The 22,467-nt window shown below is 32.4% G+C and overlaps 1 protein-coding gene across 1 annotated transcript in view; it reads left to right on the plus strand.

Moving 5' to 3' along the window:
• The window catches only part of LOC106466173 (carbonic anhydrase-related protein-like), a 76,223-nt gene that overhangs the window by 25,289 nt on the left and 28,467 nt on the right, over positions 1 to 22,467 (plus strand). Inside the window, exons 2-6 of the mRNA XM_022394141.1 lie at positions 849 to 1,052; positions 4,499 to 4,534; positions 7,615 to 7,739; positions 19,077 to 19,172; positions 20,034 to 20,096. Coding sequence (XP_022249849.1) covers positions 849 to 1,052; positions 4,499 to 4,534; positions 7,615 to 7,739; positions 19,077 to 19,172; positions 20,034 to 20,096 — 524 coding nt within the window. The remainder of the gene's footprint in view (positions 1 to 848; positions 1,053 to 4,498; positions 4,535 to 7,614; positions 7,740 to 19,076; positions 19,173 to 20,033; positions 20,097 to 22,467) is intronic.

The following is a 22,467-nucleotide window of genomic DNA, read 5'->3' on the forward strand; positions in this document are numbered from 1 at the left end:
ATTCTTGTTATATGTCACTTTTATGCTCAAATTGAGAAGTTACCTTGGCAAGTGTTAAGCTCGGTAAATTTAACATGATCACATTCATCAACATAAAACATATAGTTTATTCCCGAGTATTTGGAAAATGTTAACTTTAAAAGCAAAATAAAAGGACTAATTTGTAAATTTTCATTATAAGGAAATATATATCAGACAAGCTTAGATGTACACCATCCACAAATGCATATTGATTTACACATACTTGCCTCTTTATATAGAAAACGGACAAATTCTTTACGCGCTTTAGTCTTCAGATATTTTCCTCGTCCAACAGTCTAAAAAAAGTTTAAATGCAACCTTCAGGAAACGTTTAGCTTATTACAGTTGCTTCTAGAAGTATTTCATTTAATGACTTTTTGGTAGAATCAGTCACATGTAAATCTCTAAAGCACATTATAATAGGTTTAAAGCAAATGTGTATTATTTAGAGACGGGAGAAGAGTTATTATGTATAAAGTCTCTTATCAGACGTCCAATTTCATACTTAGCTACTGATAGGATTGTAAAGTACGAGAGAGAAATTGGATGTCCTGTTTCTGTAAAATGTTGGTGGATAGCGCAATTCTGAAGATTCCGAAATATTTATTAAATGCTTCACGTAATTACGTTCGTGTTGTTCTTTGTAATTTAATTATGTTTTCCGAAAAAAACATTGCTAGTACATTTCACATTTATTTATAATTTCAATGAGTAAAATATTTAATGGAACAGAAGCAAGCTAAGGTATCTGTCTGTACGTATAGAGCAAAAAAGTTCCAAATATTTTTTTAGGTGGTGATATGTATATTTTTTTTTTTTTTTTACAGATATTGAGTCGTTAATATACGATGAAGAAGACACCAGGTGTGACACGGGTTTCTGTCAATCTCCAGTCAACTTGATATCTAGAGACGCTGTGTACAGACCTTTAGATATTCACAAACCCTTTGATTTTCGATACACGGAATGCCGGGAATGTGTTCTTCAGAACACAGGGAGTGCTGCACGTGTTATCTTTCAACATCCTACTGGTATGTGAAGGAGTAATTCCTGTTTACTGAGTTATTAGAGTAACACTAAAGTAAAATATTGCCTGTAACACACTTGTTTTGTAATACAGTGTAATTTAGTTAACTGAAACAAAGTATTCTTTGTTTTTGTTTTTCTGAATGTTTGGAATATAGATGTTCTGAAGAAATGTTCCAGTTTAATGGTTTGATTTTGTGTCAAATCAGGTTTTAGTTTTGGCGTTAGATAGTTTTAAATTTTTTAAGTTGTTTTCGTATTGTGGTGATTTGTTTTCCTATGAGATTGTTTAAAATATTATCAGTTACTCATTACATTATTCATTCATTACTTGAAAATTAATAAGACAGAATTAATATAACTTATGTTTATTATTGTATTAGGACATAAATCATATAAACCCCAAATGTACAAGTGCCTTAAGAGCTACTATAACGGATGATAATATAAGCAGAATAGTAAATAAATATAAATTAATTAGATAAAGTAACTTAAAAATGTTTTGTTTATGTAGTGTAATGAAACATCACTTTAGTACCACCTTCCTTCACGCTTGTAAAATGCTACAATTATTAACAGGTGTACAAGTGACTACCATAGGATGTGTCAGTGATTGTTTGAACTCTAAAAATCTAGAGTCACCGAAACATGCTCACCCGGTGTCCGGACTAGGACGCTAGCCCTACTCCCGGATACTCACCTCCAAAAGAATTTGGAGGTGTGAGAAACACCATGCGAAACTACTATAAGTCCGCTGTCCTGAAAAATCAAGAAAAATATTTGCTGAAAGTACCCTAAAAAAAACACATTATCTTTGCAATTGCCCAATCAGAAAACCGAGTCTATTGGCTCTACTATAGAGAGTAACTCCTCACTTTAAATTTTCCATACAACCTGTAGCCGGAACTAGAACTTATACATAATGAAGAATCTTGTAAACATGAACAACAACAAAAACAGTATATACAACATTGTGGGAAGGTATAATACGTGTATTTGCAAGTCTCAACTCCTGATGCTACAAACTTATGGCCACTAGCCATTGATGACAGATTGAGGGAAGAGACAATTGAACAGACTTGTAAGTTGCAGCATATGTCAGACCTAACTGATCGATGATAAAAATTCAAATATCTTCATCCCTATCATGTGAATGATATTAGAAACATTGTCGCATGGCAGCCTGCAATCAGCTCGAAATCCATTTATCTGAAAAGTTACATCTTCAGTGGTGCTGAATGTTAAACCGTGTAAAAAGAAAGATTGGAAACGCTTGATGATGAGTAGTGCTTCATCATTTTCGACACTAACATTAGAGAAAATAATATGAGGCATGTATTCTTGCTTCTATTATTTAAACAGCACAAGTTTCTAATGATCTTTTAATAGTAGGGGAACGTTTCTGTGACAGGAGTAGAGTTTTTTAATTCCTTTAGAAAGGCTCTAACATCCAGTGTGTACGTGAACGTCGTTCCTCATCACGTTCAGTCCGCAATATTGAATTTACATACTAATGTATCAAGTTATTTTTAAAACAATAATACAATAATTCATCGCATTTGTATGTCCAAAATTGGTTGTAAGAGCATAACAGTGACTTTAGGCATCTTTCTTGGCTGTCACAATCACTCCATTCTAAGAATTTAACAGGGACTTTAATCAACCTCCTTTGTCATCAGAATCACCGCACGCAAACCTAATTCACCATTTTTTAAGGATGAACTTGAACATTAAATTCGCCACTGTAACCTTCTATTGAGGTCTGCAATCCAATTATAGACTACTCGACGAATGAATTGCAATCGGACAAGACACCTTCCTGCATATTGTAGAGACTATAAAACACTGAATCCATGTTAATTTCGTGGTGAAAAGAGCACGAACTGATATTAAATGGGAGTCAGTGTACCTATGAAAAAAAAAACCTTTGAAAATATATTTAATATTTCTTGCAATCAGAGCATGTGGTGCATATCATGACAGCAGTTGTTAAAGTTCATCCGTGGGTTTGAAGGTATACTTTTTTTTATCACGAATAGAAATTATTTTAAACTTATTTTTGACATCTGATAACCTGTTTTACCGAATAATGCAAACATACAATGAAAGCAGTAAACATCATTTTGATCTAACAATTTATGTAATTGGCCATGATATTTGGCTCAGTTGTTTTTCTTTTAGCATTACCTTATCCTACGTTAAACGTTTCCCCACCATGTGAGACTTTAGATGTTTTTATTTGCTAATTGTTAAACGATTTTTCTTTTCTGGCGGGAAACTACTACTAAGTGAAAAAGCAATGGTAAAATCCCTTTAGAACTGATACTGAGCAGCACGCAATGAAATAAGTTGTGCCTACCAACCAGTATAGGAGTACTTTGTTTGTAAGCCATTATTTCAAGGTATTTTTATTTGTTTGCAGGTTATTCTACTGTATTCTATCGTGGGGTGAATCACTACATCATAAACACCATTTGTTATCAAGTAAATTTTCCCAATATTCGGATTGTAGAATATTGTCATATTCTTTCCTTTTTAAACCAGATTATACATCTAAAATTTTTCTAGACTTAAATGTCAGGATTTTAAGTTTTAGAAAGATGCAGAGGGGAGAAAATATCTTGTTAACTCCATCGTGTATACAATAGTATCCTAATACTAAACACCGATTAGTAAAAGTTACCTGTAGAAAAAAGGGTGCGTGATTGTTTTGGTAAAATCTTTGTACTGGTGAGAACTGTCAGAGTATGAAATTATTTTGTGATTTGTAGGTTTTTATTTCTAATCAAAGAAAACAAGTTGTAAATAATCATAACTAAGTTAGTGAATTATTTCAGGAAATAAGCCATTGAATATTGGTGTGCAAATCTTTTGAAAATTATCGTACATTTATTTGCTGAAATTTTTTAATAAGGTTATTTTGCTGCTTATCACCTACAATAATAGATAGACAGATATCAATTATGATCATATTCTGCTCTCATATAAATGCATCAGTGAATTGTTTGTGGAATAAATAATAACACATATCCATATATGTAACCTTAAATGATAACAACTATCCACATATGTAACCATAGATCCACGTTTAGTTACTACGATCGTTTTTAATAGCTTTAACAAAAATATGAAAGATAATGAAAACTAATAACAAGATGATAAAATTCCTGACAACTCGACTGTATTAATTAATCAGTTGGTTAGCCTTATTTCTAGAAATTATTCACAGACGTAATTCAAAACTAAGGGTTCAGAATGTCATAGATACTTCTGAAATAGCATCTACAGTCACCATTTTGCTTCCAGAACCTCGTTAACCAGCTGTTTTAAAGGATATATAAAACACTTTATGTTTTGTTTTCAAGATACTCCATGTGGAGTATTGGTAGCCATCTTCCAAATGATAATATATTTTATAACACTGTGATTCATTGTAATTCATTTCACGCAGGTAGCTCGAATGACAGCCAATCTAGTTACAAGTCATGTGAGTATTATACATAAATTTCCTTATATTTCCTAACTAGCTTGGCTATTTTTTCTCAATGACGTAATAATAAATGTATAATGTTTTTCAAATAACGTATTTTTTTACATTTTTTAAGTTTTTTTTATGGTCTTTACATCATGGTCTTCTCAAACTCACGAAATATTGCCCAAGTTTTACCTATAGTTTTTATTGCAGTTTTTCCTTCAGTTGTGTTTGTTTTGCTGTAAAGGCACACACACACATATAAGTATATGAATTCAAATTTTGCGTATTTACCATTTTATCTTCATCTTGGACCGGCATGGCCAGGTGGTTATGGAGCTTGATTCGCAATCTGCGGGGTGCGGGTTCGAATCCCCGTCCCACCAAACATGCTCGCTCTTTCATTCGTGGAGGCGTTATTAAGTGACGGTCAATACCACTATTCGTTGGTAAAAGAGTAGTCCAAGAGTTGGTGGGGATGATTAGCTGTCTTTCCTCTAGTCTAACACTGCTAAATTAGGGACGGCTAGCGTAGATAGCCCTTGTGTAGCTTTGCGCGAAATTAAAAAACAACAACAAACAAACGAGCTTCATCTTTGATCAAAAAAGAAAAGAAGAAGATTACTAATGTATGGTTGTATGAAGATTTATAGATATTTCAAGTTCTTCTCTCAAACCCCCTTTCAATAGTTTGTTATTTCTGATTCAAAAAGCGGTCTAGACAAGTTAACGTCAGCTAGCTAATAGAAAGGCTGTATTGTTAATTGCTAATGAGATATCTCTTTATCTATACAGAATGAAATAATCGAACAAGGAGTTTGATCTTTGGGATTTTGAATATCTGATTTATCATAGACTAATGATCATTCGATGTTTAACAAAACAAAAACAGAGCTTTGTGAAAGATCCTTTTATATACCGATGGACACATAATTTCACTTTTTTGACTATTATCTCGACGAACCAACATTTCAAGCTTGTAGAATTTATTCTTTCTTTAGTTACAAAATAATAACTTGCCTCTTACATTTATAAAAATAAATTGGCACTTTATCAAATTAGTTTCTTCAGTTTCTTTCTATAATTATCTGAAAATTTCTGATGAAGAAAGTTTCAGTACATTTATCGCGGCGATCAAACTATTCAATTGATAAAAAGTTTTTTTTTTATCACGAACTGTAACCATGGTGACTATCTTAGTTGAGAGGTATAAAAAGTGTTGTAATTTTGTAGCACGTTCTTACAAAATAAGAACGAATAATAAAAATTGAAATTTAAAAAAAAAGATGTCAAAATCTTATAAAATGTTTGCATCCATTCTCTTGGTAGTTCTTGAAGTAAACTACGACTAAATATATAATTTCATAACTAGTTTTAATTTTATTTAAAACTTTAGATGATTAAATGGATAATAAATTGTCGCTTAACAGACTTGTATACCTAGTAATAAAATCAAACGTGGTCCATCTGCAGCATCAAACCAAAGCTGAAAAATCTTCTGGACCAAATAAGGAAAAAATACATGAAAAAGTTAAATAATTTCAGGTTGTAAACGTACCTTTGAATTTTAGAGATTACATAATACTCTCAAACTGGAAAGGGCATGCCAGTTGTTACAGCATTCTTCTGAATAATACCAAAGCCCTACACTCCTTGTACATGAACCAGTAATATGAGGGAAGCATATAAAGGATAAGTAATTTAATTGGGTTTCATAAATGTGGGATTTACTTGTAAAAGATTCGTTTATTGTTATAAATATAAAACAGAGTAATCCAAAAATATTTTCTTAATTTGTGAAAAGGCTTCTTACACTGCCCCAAAACTTCCAATTTGTCTTAATAAATTATAAACAAGGGTTGTTTTGAAAGTAATTGATATTGTACTAATTCCAATATTTATTTTCCAAGTGTATAATAGTAATTTCAATACAAATGTGGATTATGTCGCTTCTGGAATATACTATAAAACCGATGGAATTATAATAGGTAAGTTGTTTAGGGTAAACGTAATGAATCGGTAGAATAAAGTGGATAAAAGTCCAGAGATACAGCTTGTGAGTGGATTATGTCGCTTCTGGAATATACTATAAAACCGATGGAATTATAATAGGTAAGTTGTTTAGGGTAAACGTAATGAATCGGTAGAATAAAGTGAATAAAAGTCCAGAGATACAGCTTGTAAGTGGACTATTTAGTTTTTATTCTTTTAACTTTATAACAGTGTTTCAACCGTTCGTGTGGTCATCATCTGGTAAACTGTTGTCCAGTTTACCTGATAATGACAACACGAGTGGCCGAAACGTTGTTATGAAGTCACAAGAATAAAAAATAAATAATCAACTCACAAGCTGTATCTCTGGACTTTTATGTAAAGTATACAGTGGATTTCCTTTCCTTACAACAAAAATAAAGTGAAGTTAAAATACAAGTTTAATGAACATTTAATGTAAGACAAACGTTGTAACACTTAAGTTATAGAAAGACTTGTGAAAGACTTCTCACAGTTTGTAGCCTGTATTAGTTACTGTGTTCTCAATATATTTGTAATGGACTTTTAATTATATTGCATCAAGTAACATATTGTGAATCTTTCAAGAAACATATATATATTATAAGCAGTTTTAAGAATCACCTAATTATGCATTTTTAGATTCATTATTTTTCTACTTTGTAAAAACACGATCATTTGAATAGAGATATTGAAAAAACTACAATAATCGCTTCTTTAGATTTCAAATACCGAGCATATTAATTTTCTATAACATATAGCATACAATATAGTATGGTCTTTATATTTGATTGTTTTTGACCTACTGTGTAGATTAAGTAGCTCGAAAAGAATCAGATAATATTTCACGATCTTTTCGTGCCACGACTTAGGCAGACATTTAAATGATAACGCAATGAAATGTGAAATGTCCTTTTCAATATTTCCTGTGGTATTGTTTTAAAACACTGAAAAATATTTATGGAAAAAATTTTATTCAGTCATGGCGTACATATTGTTTGTGAAAGTCGACTCTTAACATTTTCAGGAAAGTTTATAACAAGTCTGAAGAGATAGTTAGGATATACTTCTTTTGTTTTGATCAGATATCATTGGTGGTCCTCTCTTAAACGATACAAGATATAAACTGTCTGAAATGTATTTCCACTGGGGGAAGGACGATACTGTGGGATCTGAACATACTGTCAATAACACCGCATTTCCAATGGAGGTATGATTTAGTAAAACGAAAAACCTTATACTGCTAATAACTTTTTACCTTATATTGCATCATATACGGAAAACCTTCGCAGTAACTTTATTTCAAGTTTATGATCTTATTATATTTTGCAAATAGTACTGTATAAGTGCTTCAATGATATAGATGGTATAATTTGGAATGTTAGCCTAGATCCGCATATGCATAAAATCTCATATGTGCAGTGTATAAAGTGTATATATATACTAGATGTACTTTTCCAGGGCCCCCGAAAGTGTTCTTTTCAAAAGTAAATAAAACCAAAATTAAGAGTAAAAAATATTTATAATCAACTACATATTGATTCACATGTAGTTGATATGGTATAAACTATAAAACCGATGGAATTATAATAGGTAAGTTGTTTAGGGTAAACGTAATGAATCAATACGGATATATATAGTAAACCTATATATATAGGTTATATATATATATAGAAGTTAAAAGTGCACGGTTTCTATCATCATTTTAACCTATGATTCGCTTTCAAACTATATGAGCTTCCTAAAGACAGAAAAAAAAGTTTTTATGCCCCTCTAAGGATCATGTATCTCCTCAATACTTTTCACTATTTTTAGAAATAGTTATTCTGAGTGCATAATTCTTCTCGTGATTCATGACATGCGCACGTTTTTATTTGTATCACGACAGTAGAAACTGCAACGTTAAGCGTCCCTTATGTGACGTCATTTTAGTGCCTACTGAATGACTGACAGACAACAAATTACTGTATAGTGGTGTGAATGGTTAAAACAGGTGACCCCTCCAGGCAGCCTTCTGCCCCTTTCGTGGAAGTGATATTGAGAGAGCAGTTAACTATAAATGTATCTATCTAGCTCTAACAGTTTTCAAGCGAAAAATTTTAAATAAATAAGTTAATAAATTCTGAGAAGCACGATTTTTCCGTATGAGACCGTGCTCGAAAGCAATATGTTCGGGATTTTCCACTCACTGGAACATATCTAACGATTTTTTTTCAGAGTGTCTTGTATTTTCCTGTACGTACTAACAGGAAATGTGTCATTTGGCTTCTGATGAGCAGTAACAGTCATAAAAGCCCGCAGTGGTGGGCAGGATGAAGCATCATACTCGCTTTAGTAGTTTAGAGAAAAGAATGAATGACGAATCCCCACGTGGTTAACACTTTACTACTGTACGTGGTATGGTCTCGCGGCAGGAGATGTATGCCACGACTCATTACCAGCTCGTGCTACGAGTTTAATGGCTTCATACTCGGTTCCATGAAACCAAAAACAGCAGGCGGAATTTCCTATGATTCGGTTTCAAACTATATGAGCTTCCTAAAGACAAAAAAAGTTTTTATGCCCCTCTAAGGATCATGTATCTCCTCAAATTTAGTGAGCTTCAGGGTTGTTCTTTCTTTGTGAAAAAAAGAAATATACTTTTTGTTAGACGTTGAATACAATTCTACTATAACTACTTTATATTATAACTACCAGCTTAGCTGTTATAGAAGTTAAACATCTTAAGTATCAAACACACGAAGGTGATATTTTCTCGAAAAAGTGCAGGTATTTAGAATCATTTGTGGTTTTCAGGTACTCCATAGATTTACGTTTTTTCATTTTAACTTTATTTCAATTCTAAATTCTGTTCAATATCTTTGAGAGCTCAGATCCGTATTTCTCATAATTATTTGTATCTATGATACTTGCTGATGAAAGTTTATATATTTTATAATATTTTTTTTTCGTTTTGTTTAATAGTACGGTTTCTGTTTTTCCACTCACTGGAAAAATATTGGATAAATTTATGATACTTAGCATCTACCTTTATTAAGGAATATTCTAATGTAGACGTTTCTATTTTGCTTGCAAAGAAGTACATTAATGAACTACACTGAAAATGAACTAGTACCAATACTTAATATAAGTTTTTAAAATGAAGCCTTTAATGATGGCTGCCTTTTACTGGTGTATTAGACTTTGTATAGCATATACACTGGCAGCCATTATGATGCAGCTATATAAGACTATTCATAATTTTTCATGGGCATATTTTTCTAATTATTCTCTGTAGTTCAGGTTGACATAATATAAGAATAAGAAGTCTGTTATTATACACCTGTAAAACAACAATTGCGAGAGAGCTCGGGTGGTGTGGTGGCAAATGTTTGCCTCTTTTGTGCTAGTGCACAATTGCACACGAAATGAGGTTTTTTCCTAGGAGTTGCTCCTCTGAAAGTACTCTTTGTTATGCAAAATGAAGTAAAATGGCCAAAAATCTCTAGTTCTAATTGATTTTGTTTGTTTTTTGTTTTTACATTTCTGCTGTTGCTTAAATGTATGTTTTTCTTTTGTTGTTCAAATTTATCTTGAGTTTCAGAAAAAAAATATTTGTTTCGGCAACTTTGTATAAGCTTTTAATTTTTTCCCTTCTATTCATTTCCAGACAACAATCAACAAGATAATTCTCACTTTGTCTATACTTATCGTTTCTTTGGAAAATAGTCTCTCACTTGTATAGGCGTAGGAAGCGAGGGTCAAAGAGGCAGTTGCCCCCCAAGTTCTGGTCCAAATAGTTTTTCGGGCATAAATCACCCAAAATATTTGGGCAAAAGCTCCATACATATCTATAACTTTTACATTTGAAAATTGATTTTGCCTTTTCAGAAAATATATTACCCCTCCCCCATGTGTAATTTTCACTTGCACCTTTTTAAACCTTTAGCGCGGTATGGTTCCGCATGGAATACATTGGAACCATTTTTTTATCAAGCGACTTTAAGCCGTATAGTACACGATTTTAAGGCCAGAACTTGCTTGCCCACCCTCCAGTCAAAATCAAGCCCATACGCCTATACTCACCTGTTACACATTGTTAAAAACCTCCTTTCTGTTGTACAACTGAGGGAATCTTGAAACTTTTGTTCGTGAAGAAAAGATGTTTGTTTTTACACATACAGTATATTTTCATTATTTGCATTTTACCTAACCAAATACCTTTATAGTAAAATCCTCAATCCCTCGGTTGATTGTTAATTTAGTTACGAGGTAGGAATACTACAACCACAGGTAAGTTAGATGTAACTTGATATCAAGCTCCCGTGGATCACTTACCCATTTCTTTATCATCGTTTTCTATTTTTAGATCACAAATAATAATATTTTTCTTTATGCATCCATTCAATCAGAAGAGACGAACCTAGGCTGCAAACAAATGAAGTGAGGCAAATTCACTGAATCACAATTTATGTAATGAAGAATTTCTGGCATTTGGTGGGTGCTTTGCACTCTCTGTTACTATTCTCTGGTAGTGACTGCTCAACATCAACTAGAGGGGTTATTCATGGTTGCTGGAAACATCAGTCAACCAGGACATTCAGGAATGGAAGAAAAGTAACTAGTAATGGGACTACATTTCAGCCATGGGACGTTGAACATGCTGAGACCATGAAGAGAGGTCTGTTTGAGATGATTTAATGGTCAATTTTCAGTTTGCATCATCCCCTATTGGTCTGACACATCCAAGATACAACTTGAAGTGATCCAACTGGTGGATTTAATCCATTTAACAGTTCTGTTGCTCCAACAGATGAAATATAAGCTGCTTGAGAATGATGTTGTGACTGAGGAAGCTCTAGGTGGCTCAATTCCTGGCAGGGTAAGACCACTTGAGAATCCAGATCACAAACAATCTCGAGATTAGTACGGATTGAAAAGGGTCACTTTCTTTGGTTTGGTGAGGAGTGGTGAACAAAAGCGCATAAATACATCAATTTCAAGGAGGACCTAGAAAAAATAATCTGAAGGATTTAGTAGGTTGCTTTATGGTAAGGTTATTTTCATGGCAATGCAATGTCTCTTGACAAACTTGGACCATCCAGTCATCTGAATATTGACCAGCTAGTGGACTGTTGACTGACTGGGAACCTAGCTGGCTATATTGATGAGCTGTGCTGACTTCATGGTACAGCACATCCAAGCAATCTACGGATGAGTGGTCAGTTCAGCTTATACTTAACTCGAAGGTATTGTTGCATGTGTCATAAAAGATACATAAAAATGGACACAGGTGCTACTTGGTCTCTGTGATGTGTCAGGTACTTGATTCAAGACCAGTAAATACAAACTTTATTCTAATGAGAGGAGAACAGTCAGATATGAGAGCACTAGTCTGACTCTGTCTCATGACCAGTACATCGTGAAGAACGATATCATGTTGCACGAGCTATCCACCAGCATGATATATGAATCAGATGAATTGAGTCACTGCAAACAAACTACCATGACACCAAAGTAAAAACCTATATCACTGGACTACTAGAGTACAACGAGAAGAAAAGCTAACATTCCTACCCATGCACAAATAGTATTTTGTTGGAATCTATGTATGCAGTCTCACCCAATAAAACCTAAAAATATACAAAAAACACTTTCTTATTATTTAGTATACTCAGGTGGACTGACTTCCCTCAGCGTAATCAGGTTGGTTTAACAGAATAACAGAATGTTCTGTAAGGAAATGTATCATGGATTAAATCTGAATTTTTTGGCTTCGAGTGAGTTGTGAAAGAAAGAGACTGGACATGAAGTAGAGCAAGTGAACTGTCTTTATTTAATACAAAAAACAACAACAAAAACAACCACTGAAAATAAGTGTACTTACAAAGTACGACGCCTTTACTGGAGAGCTCTCAGAAAAGAAACAGTAGAAAAAACAATGTTTCAGAATCAGAAACGTAGCATTATATACATCAAATAATAATTCTATCATTCTCATGATGTATGTGCTACTCACGTAACAGTTGGCCATTTGCAAAATAAGAGGGGTTGTAACCTTAAGGTATTTCCAGACGTGCTAGTGGAAAATATCACTGTCCCCATCTACATAGAATATTCAATTTGACATAAATCTTTTCCATGAGAAAGCACACGTGATACCCTAGATGAATAAGGGGTAAATAGGTCGTCAGGAACTTAGTTAATTCCTGGACCAATGTTATATGTTAAAACAACATACACCGTATGTAGGAAAATTTGTTTTTAAAATTCATGTTGAATAATGAAATAGAAACGACACAACATGTTTCTACATACCACAATTATCCCGACTCCAAGCTGCACTTGTTAGAAGAGTAATATATCTTAAAACATGGTATGAGTTGGTAAGGGTATGTAACTATGGGCAGATGGTTATAAACTGCTATCAGATTTATTTGTAGGCATAGTACATGATGAAGATGTAACCAAAGCTAGTTGAATAGTCAGTGTTATTTCAGCCATGCTTCAAAAATATTATTAAGAAATTAGTGGTAGAGTATGTCACTGTTTTTTGTTTGTTTTTAGGATCAGATAGCCAACCATCTCAGCTTTTTTTGAATAAGTATACAACACGTCATCATATAAACACTAGAAATGTGTAACCAATACAATGACCATTACATAGGTTTCTCTGGAGCACTAAGGACATAGACAGTGCTAAGATCGTGCATATTTTATGAGTATGGATTATACCGATTAGAAAAAGCATGGCTATTACTAATACCTATTGTGAAAAAAGAAAGTGCACAAACGTTGTATGAGAACTTTAGGAGTATACAGCGCAAAGTGCATTAATGTTTGCACAAATGTTGTGTGAGGACTTTAGGAGTACACAGAGCAAAGTGCATTAATGCATTTTTTTGCTCTCCCATACAGAAAAACTAGGCTAGTGGCCAATTCTACCGTCAAAATATTTTGGTAATATTTTGTGAGAACCGCTAAATTCATACAACTGTGAAACGCCATATTGAAAGTTAGCTTAAGTTCATATATGTTGATGATGCAGATCATCAGATGGCAAAGTAGTACCGACCGCCTAAACATGCTAACGAGCATGATACCGTTTTTAATAAATTATTCTGCGTTTTTAACGTTGTGATGATCTTAGTTTATTTAAGAATGGGTAAATTTGAAAGGTCTGGAGATAACAGTTGTTATTATGTGGATATATCTAGGTTGTATAATATACGGTCAGTAAAGTAATTAACAAGTCTGATTTCAATTTTGATCAGTAAAACAAGGTATCAACAAATTTAGAAAATGAATTGTTTATATAAGAAAGGTAGTTTTGTTGAAGTATTCAAGAAACCAGTTATATAGCAACAACATTAAATAAAAAAACATAAATTTTGAAGGCTAGATCTCAAATACTCCTATAATGGGCTGAAGATGGCTTAATGGTTAGCATGCTGGACTGTGGGTCTAAAGATCCGTGGTTTGCGTCCCTATGCTACAAAAAAATCGTCATAAAAATGACAGCCAAATCCCACCTTTGATTGTAATAGCCCAAAAGTGGGCATTGGGGGCTATGAATTACTTGCCTTTCCTTTAGTCCATCGGATCAGAAATAGAACGGATAGCTCCTGTATAACTTTGAGTAAGTATCCGAAACAAATCAAAAACCGCAGTAAAATAATGTTATTATGTTTACGAATTCGGTTTTATATAATACTGCAATAATTTTATTTATGTTACTCTAAAACACAAATAATTTTGGGACTTCAGTTGTTGTTGTTGTTTGTTATTAAGTACAAAGCTACACAAAGGGCTATCTATGCTCTGCTAACCACGGATATCGAAACCTGGTTTCTAGCGGTATAAACCTGCAGACATACCGCTGTGCCACTGAGACTTCAGGAATATAGAAAGAACAGTTAAGAATTTTTTCCTTACTTAATTTGGTTATCTAATGCAAAAATAAATAATATAATTTATTATTTCATTAAAGTTCCCGTGTCACGTCAACACGCTTTTTTCAATGATCTAAGTTGAATTTTTTTTTTATATTTTGGATGACCGGATGTCTTCACTTAATTTTATGAGTTATTGAAACTACATTTAAATGGTTGGTAGTGCTTTTACTTATTCATGAAATAGAAATATGCCATTAGCTTATTTCCCAAGGTATATCATTGTTTAACCAATCAGATCATTCTTATAAAATAAATCAGCCTATGAGAAAACGCACGAGGAGATACAGCTGCTTCCTTTCGACATAAAGTAGAAAAAAATATTGACACGCCTTACTTTGCGTGTCTAACATTTCTTTGTCATCTCATATAACGATAATATATCATCCTTCAGGCTTACTTGATGTTTATTCTGACAGGTCACGACAAAGAACGATTGTGATCGAATATGAGACTGTTGCCAGTTTCCTCCAACTAATAACTAGTTTTTCTGTTATCTGAAGACACACTCGTGATGTGCATTAACAGAAAGATTAAGCTCAGGTAAATTTCAATGTTTCATGACAAACTTTGGGGCTCTCCCTGCACACAAACCCCAAGTTATCTATATTTTCAATCACTGTTTTTTTATATGTGATTCACAGTCTGCTTGGCAAGAAAATTGAGAAAGCTTAAAAATATAATTTGGTGAATTGTTTTCGAGCTAGGACATAAAAAAGAAATTGAACACTCATAAAAGAAAATAGTAAGACGATGTCAAATCAAACGAAAGAGTTTTGTTAATCTTGCGCTACAAGAAATATAATTAAGAAAAAATATATATAATCAGGTTTATTAATTTACATATCTTCATACGTATATAAGATTATTGTTCAGTGTTAATTCTAGTGAATAAGTGTTAAAAATTCCAAAGAGTATTATAGATAACATTGACAACGTCGGATAAAAAGATATATGTAGTCTTGTATAGTTTTCTGTTCAAGGTTATGATAAGCATAATAGTTTTTTTTAGAGCAAAGCCACATTGGGCTATCTGCTGAAATCGAACTTCAGATTTTAGTGTTATAAGCCCATAGACTTACCGCTGTCCCACCGGGGGACAATATAACCGTTAAATTAACCTGTTAATGGCAAATATAGCAGTTTATTCCAAACTATGTGAAAGGAAATTGTTGTAGGACGTACTCCACACACCTAAAGAATGAAAGTCTGAAACCATACTATGCATGGAATACAGTGTTGATAGTATTATCCCACCCTCATATTGAAAGAAAAACCACACAGTGCCTCAGCAGTAAGTCTAAGGGCTCAAACCGCTAACAACTGGGCTTCGATACTCGTGGTGGAAACAGCACAGATAGTCCATTGTGTAGCATCGTGCTTAATAACAAACAAACAATATATTAAAAAACATAAAAATACGTCTTAGATTAGTAACAAAGAAGTGAATTTTCATCTTATGTTCTTAATTTCGTTTTTTTTAGTTACGTCACTCAATATGACTATCATAGCCGAAAAATAAAAAGCATTTTTACTACGTATTCTGTAGCCTGAGTTATTGACCATATAAACTGAAACTCACAATATCTAACAGCTTATTTTGCGTTTTTGTTATTATTATATTTAAAGTTTACATTAGCATAAGCTATAATCTTTATATTCAATATTTAGTTTGTAGTTTCATGTTTTATTCACAACCAGAAGTGTAATTCTTATTAACATAGTTTTATTGAAAATTGATAAGTGTTAAAAAATTATAGGCTTCGTTAGAAATTCTACAGAAATAAAATTCCTTAAGCATTTTAGTTTGTTTATGAATAAATCATTGGAATCATAACATAATATAACATATGGTGAACCCTGTCATTTATAATTCACCTTAATAAAAGTAGAAATTTAAATCCACCCTATATTTTCAAGAAAACATTGATAACCCTCTTACACTTTTGTACTGCTGACGAGATTTTATTCCACAGTTCAGTCATCATGTTAGCTATAAAGCTATCTTAACAACTGGAGCCTAGCGTGTCTTTTCTAAATTATTTTCAGAATATAGCACAAAACAATCAAAGGCCTTTATCCTATCGATACACCGGATAATATGGTAACCTATCATACTTCTTTTTTCAGGATAAAATAAGTTAATTTAACCTTTCCCTATAAGATCTCTCTTCAATCCACAAAATTAACCCAGTAGCTCTCCTCTGGATATTTTCTTAGAAAAGAAAACGGAGACTGTACACAGTATTCCATAGGAGGCCTAACAAATGATTTGCATAGAGAGATAACTGCTTCCTTTGATTAATATGTCTATAAATACATCTTAAAATTCCATTGCCTTTCTTCTAGCAACAGACCACTTCTTCATTGGTTTGAGTGACTTTTCTACCACTATACCACGATCGTTTTCAGTCACGCTATTGAGTAGGTTCTCATTTTTATTAAACGAGCGATTCAAATTATGATAACCAAAATGTCTTACCTTGCACTTATCATAATTATAGGCCATTTGACAAATGTTGTTTTCACAAGAGTTTAATGCCATCAGCGAACATTACTAACTTATGAATTATGTCCTTATCAATATGATTATTGTAAATATGAAAAAGGAAAAGCAATGACCTCCAGGCACCACTAGTAACAAGGTTCAGCTTAACTGGCCGCCATTAATAATAACCTTTTCCTTACCCCATCCAACTAACCTACAATCAAATTAACTAGTTTTCCTTCAATCCCTACCGATATTATTTTCCATCGCCGAGAAAAAAAATGAAAAAAGATTAGTAAAGAAAGATTTCCTTTTGGCTTTTATTTATGGTATCACATTTCACCAAATGGTTTTGTAAAGTTTCTTTTATCATATAGGCTTTCTTGGCTTTTTCACAAACAAAAGTAACACTAACTGGCTAATAATTTTCGGGGTATTATTATCTCATTTCAAAATAGGAGTAGCATTATCAACTCTCCAATCCTCAGGCACTTGCCCATGAGTGAGGTAATGTATTAGAAAAGTATGTATTGTTTAAAATCCAAGGTAATACAATTAACTATGTTAATTATATTCACCAAATTCAAAATAACACAAGTTAGGAAGGCAGTAAACAATAAACTACGATAACTAGATCTAATTTGTTTAAACTTATTCAAAAGTACAGATAATATGCTATTATTAAGATATAAGATTGACTCCTCAGAATATTAATCGTCGGAGATCGTTAATTTATAGCATAGAATGGAAATATGTTCTTTAATTTATTCAAGTTTCTATATACACATGGAAAAAACTTTATAGTAATTTGTGCTAAGCTTTGCGATTGTAATAACTTTAGCAAAAGAAATAACATAAAAAATATTTTTTGTTTCGAGTTTAACGAAAGAAGCATTTTGTTGGTATTGTATCCTAAATTTATAAGCTTTTCAATATAAGGTTTATTTTTCTTTGCTCACCTTTCTACTTACCTAATCAAACTACTCTTTTAAGTTTATCTTAGTATATCATCATATTTCTGATAAAGTATTTCTACTGCCTTTTTCTAAATTTTAAAATAAGTTCCCACAAATTGCAAAGTGTCGTTCAACTTAAAACGATGAGATATAGGTCAGTAGTCCAGCTCACTTAACACTTTTTCTATCAGCCTGGATATGATGACTGGCCAAATCAAATTTTTCTTCGCCTTTTCTTTATAACGTGAGTGTTAATGGTCACCTTAGTTGTGTGGAAATTTTGAACATTACTGTCAGGTTTGTTGAATGTTAACTTTAAACGAACTGCAACTACTTTTGTGGCTAGATTCAAAACAGGCTCGATTAGATTTGTTTTCCTGTGAATTAAGTCTACATTATTTAAAAGTCCATGTGATGAAATCTGCCAAACGATTTACAATGTTTCATTTTCACAAAAGCAAGCAATTTAACTTTACAGTTACATACTTCAATGGCCCGGCATGACCAGGTGGTTAGGGCGCTCGACTCGCAATCTGAGGGTCGTGGGTTCGAATCCTCGTCCCACCAAACATGCTCGCCCTTTCAGCCGTGGGGGCGTTATAATTTGCGGTCAATCCCATTATTCGTTGGTAAAAGAGTTTGCTAAATTGGGGACGGCTAGCGCAGATAGCCCTCGTGTAGCTTTGCGCGAAATCTATAACAAGAGCAAGCACACTTCAAATCTCATTTAGTGTTTCAGTGCAATTACGTCATTACTTGCTTTTGATATCACTTTCAATAAAGAAAACATGATTGATAGATATATGAATCAAACTCGTTTTATTTTTACTAATATTCGATTTTTAAACATATAAGACAAAATATAATAAAATTGAATACCAGCCTTAAGATTCAATAAACAGGCTTAACTATATTTTGAACCAGTAATACAAAGAAAACTTAAATTTGTTTGTAGTAGAATATAAATTACTAAAGTATGTATACGTTTAAGAGTAAGTTACTTAAATAAAATTGTGGTTTGTAAACATTTTTCTATAATTAAACATGAATTTCCACTTTTCTTTCCAGGTAAAATAACAACATCGATATGAACACCCGAAGTATAGGTACAGTAGTTATTTCGAGCTATTAAATATTTTATTGTTCTTACTACGGTTAAATAAATATTACAGATTCAACTGATCCACTGGAATAGTACATACTACCACTGTGCTGATGAAGCAGCCAAGGGCGAGAATGGATTAGTTATTGTAACCATCTTTGTTCAGGTAATGTAAGACTTCTAGGTATTAAGCACTTGACTGTTGATATGTCTTATTACTTATACTAATAATAAGCAAATAGAAAAAATTACCTATACATGAAATATGTGATAATTTTACTGAGAGTTTTAATGTTTAGATTACACATCTTTCCACTAACTCATTAATAATGATAATAACAAATGATCGTGTCATAAGAAGTACCAGTACAGTAATAAATTGCCAATTTTACTGACTGTGACAGATGTTTAAAAAGCGAAAAAAAAAAGAGCAATCTTAGGTAATCACCAGAAAGATAAGACAGCACATTATCACGAAAAAGACTTGAATACGATTTTAATAACAAAAAGGAAAGTACGTTGGATAAATATTAACTAATTTTATATATTTTTGAGCATTGTTAATATACTTCATTTATACATGGAGTGTATTGTGTGCTTGGAAAATATGTGTATTTAATTTAGGTTATTTATTTTTATTTGAAAACCGTATTGGAATGCTTTTGTTATAGATTCTCAGTAAAATTATATCCTGAATAGTGTCTTTTAAAGTCATGGAACCGATCGAAGAAATTAATAAAGTAGAGGCAAAAGAGAAGAATGTAATATTCGAGTGTTTTGTTGTATATATTTATACATGATTATATGTACATTCACTCTATATTGTACTAAATCTGGTAACCGTTTTGTGTGGATCTAATGCTTATTCATTATTGTAACTTGGCGCAATTGAACATTTGCAGTACAATATGGTTTTGTTCGGTTGACTTACAGAAACTATAAGTAAAATAGTAAGATAGATTAGAAGACAATGTAAGATCAGATAACTGAAGAGGATATAAAAATCCTTACGGTTTTACTGTTGTAGGTTGGAAGAATGCACGAAGAACTAGAAACATTAATTGATAATTTTTGGGCAATACAGTATAAGGTAAGTTTTTAACTTGAGGTTACTATATTTTATTAATAAGGTTATAATATACTGCTAGATTTTACATGTTATTTACTAAGTCATCTTATCCAGCCTTTTAGCTGGAATTGACTTATTCCTGCTAAATCGATTACCTAACACACAACGTTTTTATATTCACACAAATTCAAAGGTTGCAAAATTAACTACAATGCCAGCTTCGAGTGAACGGGAATTAATCAAAGCAAACGCTGTGGGTGTTTACCTAATTTCCCCTCTCGGAAAGCCATTAAATTTAACTTATCTGTTTTATTTTTCATAACTCCAAATACAAAACCTTCTTTGCTTAGTCTGAAAAGTATTGAAACTTAGCTAAACCTACTGGCTCGTTATGTTAAGTGGTTCGTCATGATCCCTCGTGATATTGTATAGAACCTATAGATCTATTTACCGAATTCCATTTGATATTACAGAGACAAGGTGTTCAGAAATATTGTTTAAATAAACATTTTGGCAAGCTGTATAACTTTTAATATAATTTCAGGTCCTCATTACAGAAGTAAAGTATGGTAATTGCAGAAGTGACAAAAACTTTAGAGGTGTCAATGCAAAATTTCTAGATGTCTAGAATTGTCACGAAATAACTGAATATACTATATTGTGATTTTAAAACATTTTTCAATATATAATATGAATACGCTTTAACGGCTTTCAGAATATTTTTTCATAACTGCTTTTTTAACTTCGCCATACCCTTTCGTTATGTGCATATCTTTCTGAAATACTTGATTAAGTGGTTAATGAACATAACAGAGATAAACAGTGATACGAAACTAGACGTGTTTTTATCAAGTACAGGTTTAAATCTCCCATTTCCTAGAAATAGAATAATTTTGTATGCTAAAAGCACATTGGTTTTTCTTTCTGTTTGGTTGCATGCTTCAGGTTACTGATAGCAACAACGACTGCTGAAAGCGGAACTTCGACCTCTTATCTATGTCTGCCCAATGTACATGAATCAGTTTTTCCCCTAACATGAGGATCATCTTACATTTTGTTGTGCGCCGTTTTGTTTTTTGTAACACTAGTTTGTTCACGACTTTCGCTTGCAATATTACCTGTGTCGCAGGTATTATGTCAGCGTGATATCAATGCCTGGACATGCTTTATGCTTAACAATGTAACTTGTGCATAATATGAACTCCTTGATGCATAGAAATAACCAAGTTTGTTTTGTTTATGTACGAAGTTTTTGTCGTGTGAAAAAAAACGTTTTTTTCATAATAATGTATTACTAAGGTAAGAGTAGTTAATATTGTACTTTGTTAAATAAGTTAAAAATAACTATAATTATTTAGTATTTTTATTTTAACATTAGCTCTGTATAACATCATTAGCTTTAACGAAACCAAGCAAAAAATACGAGTTTTGATTTAAATATTTGTTTAAGTATTTGTAATGTTTGATAAGTTACAGAACAACTTTTAAAACTTATGATGCTTTGTTTGAGAGTGAAATATTTATCTGATTTTATAGATATAAAAAAGAAAACATTTAGAAGATAACATGAAATTATACATCCGCAATTTGAAGATTTCTGTTGTTCTGACGTTCAACATATGGAATTTCAGAAAGTTAACATGACTGTGACTCTTTCATGTTTTTATATACAAATATTTATCAAGTTAATTCACACAGTTTGAGATAAGTTCAAGACCTTTTTACATAACATATATTTAGTTTAACCTACATCAGGGTGTTTTTTTATCTTCAGTTTAACCTACGTCAGGGTGTTTTTTATCTTTAGTTTAACCTACATCAGGATGTTTTTTTAAGTAACCGCGTATGTAAGGCTTACGTTAACTAACAAGCTGAAAAAAAAGTGAAAGAAATCTTATAATCACATGTATGTGTGTATGTATATCAAAGTTGTCCGTCTGTTTGTCTTGTATCATAAGTTGTGAGTATCTGGCTGAACTAAACCAGTTTCGATTATATTTAGTGAAGAAACTGAGATTGAGTTTAAATGTATCGGACGAACGGTTCAAGTATGGCAGAGAGTATCAATTTTATCACCGAATGAAGTCTTAGTTGAGCTCAGAATAGTGGAAGAGGGCAGTCCACGATCTTATTTATAGCAATACTTTATAAGCCAGTCATTGCAGGAAACCTTTGCTATAGGATATATGTTATAGAAAAAAAAACTCAGATAAAATCCCTTAATTGTATGAAAAGTGTATTAATAATATATATTTTATATAAAGGTGTGGTTCACTATTTTACACACTTCCCTCTCTTGTTGTCCAGTAAAGGTATGTTTGTTTTATAATTACTAAGTATAGTATAGCTACTAAATGCAACTGACTATAAGAACATATACTGTTAAACCTGT

This window comes from Limulus polyphemus, unplaced genomic scaffold (assembly GCF_000517525.1).
Source record: "Limulus polyphemus unplaced genomic scaffold, Limulus_polyphemus-2.1.2 Scaffold2177, whole genome shotgun sequence".
Taxonomy (NCBI): Eukaryota; Metazoa; Arthropoda; class Merostomata; order Xiphosura; family Limulidae; genus Limulus; species Limulus polyphemus.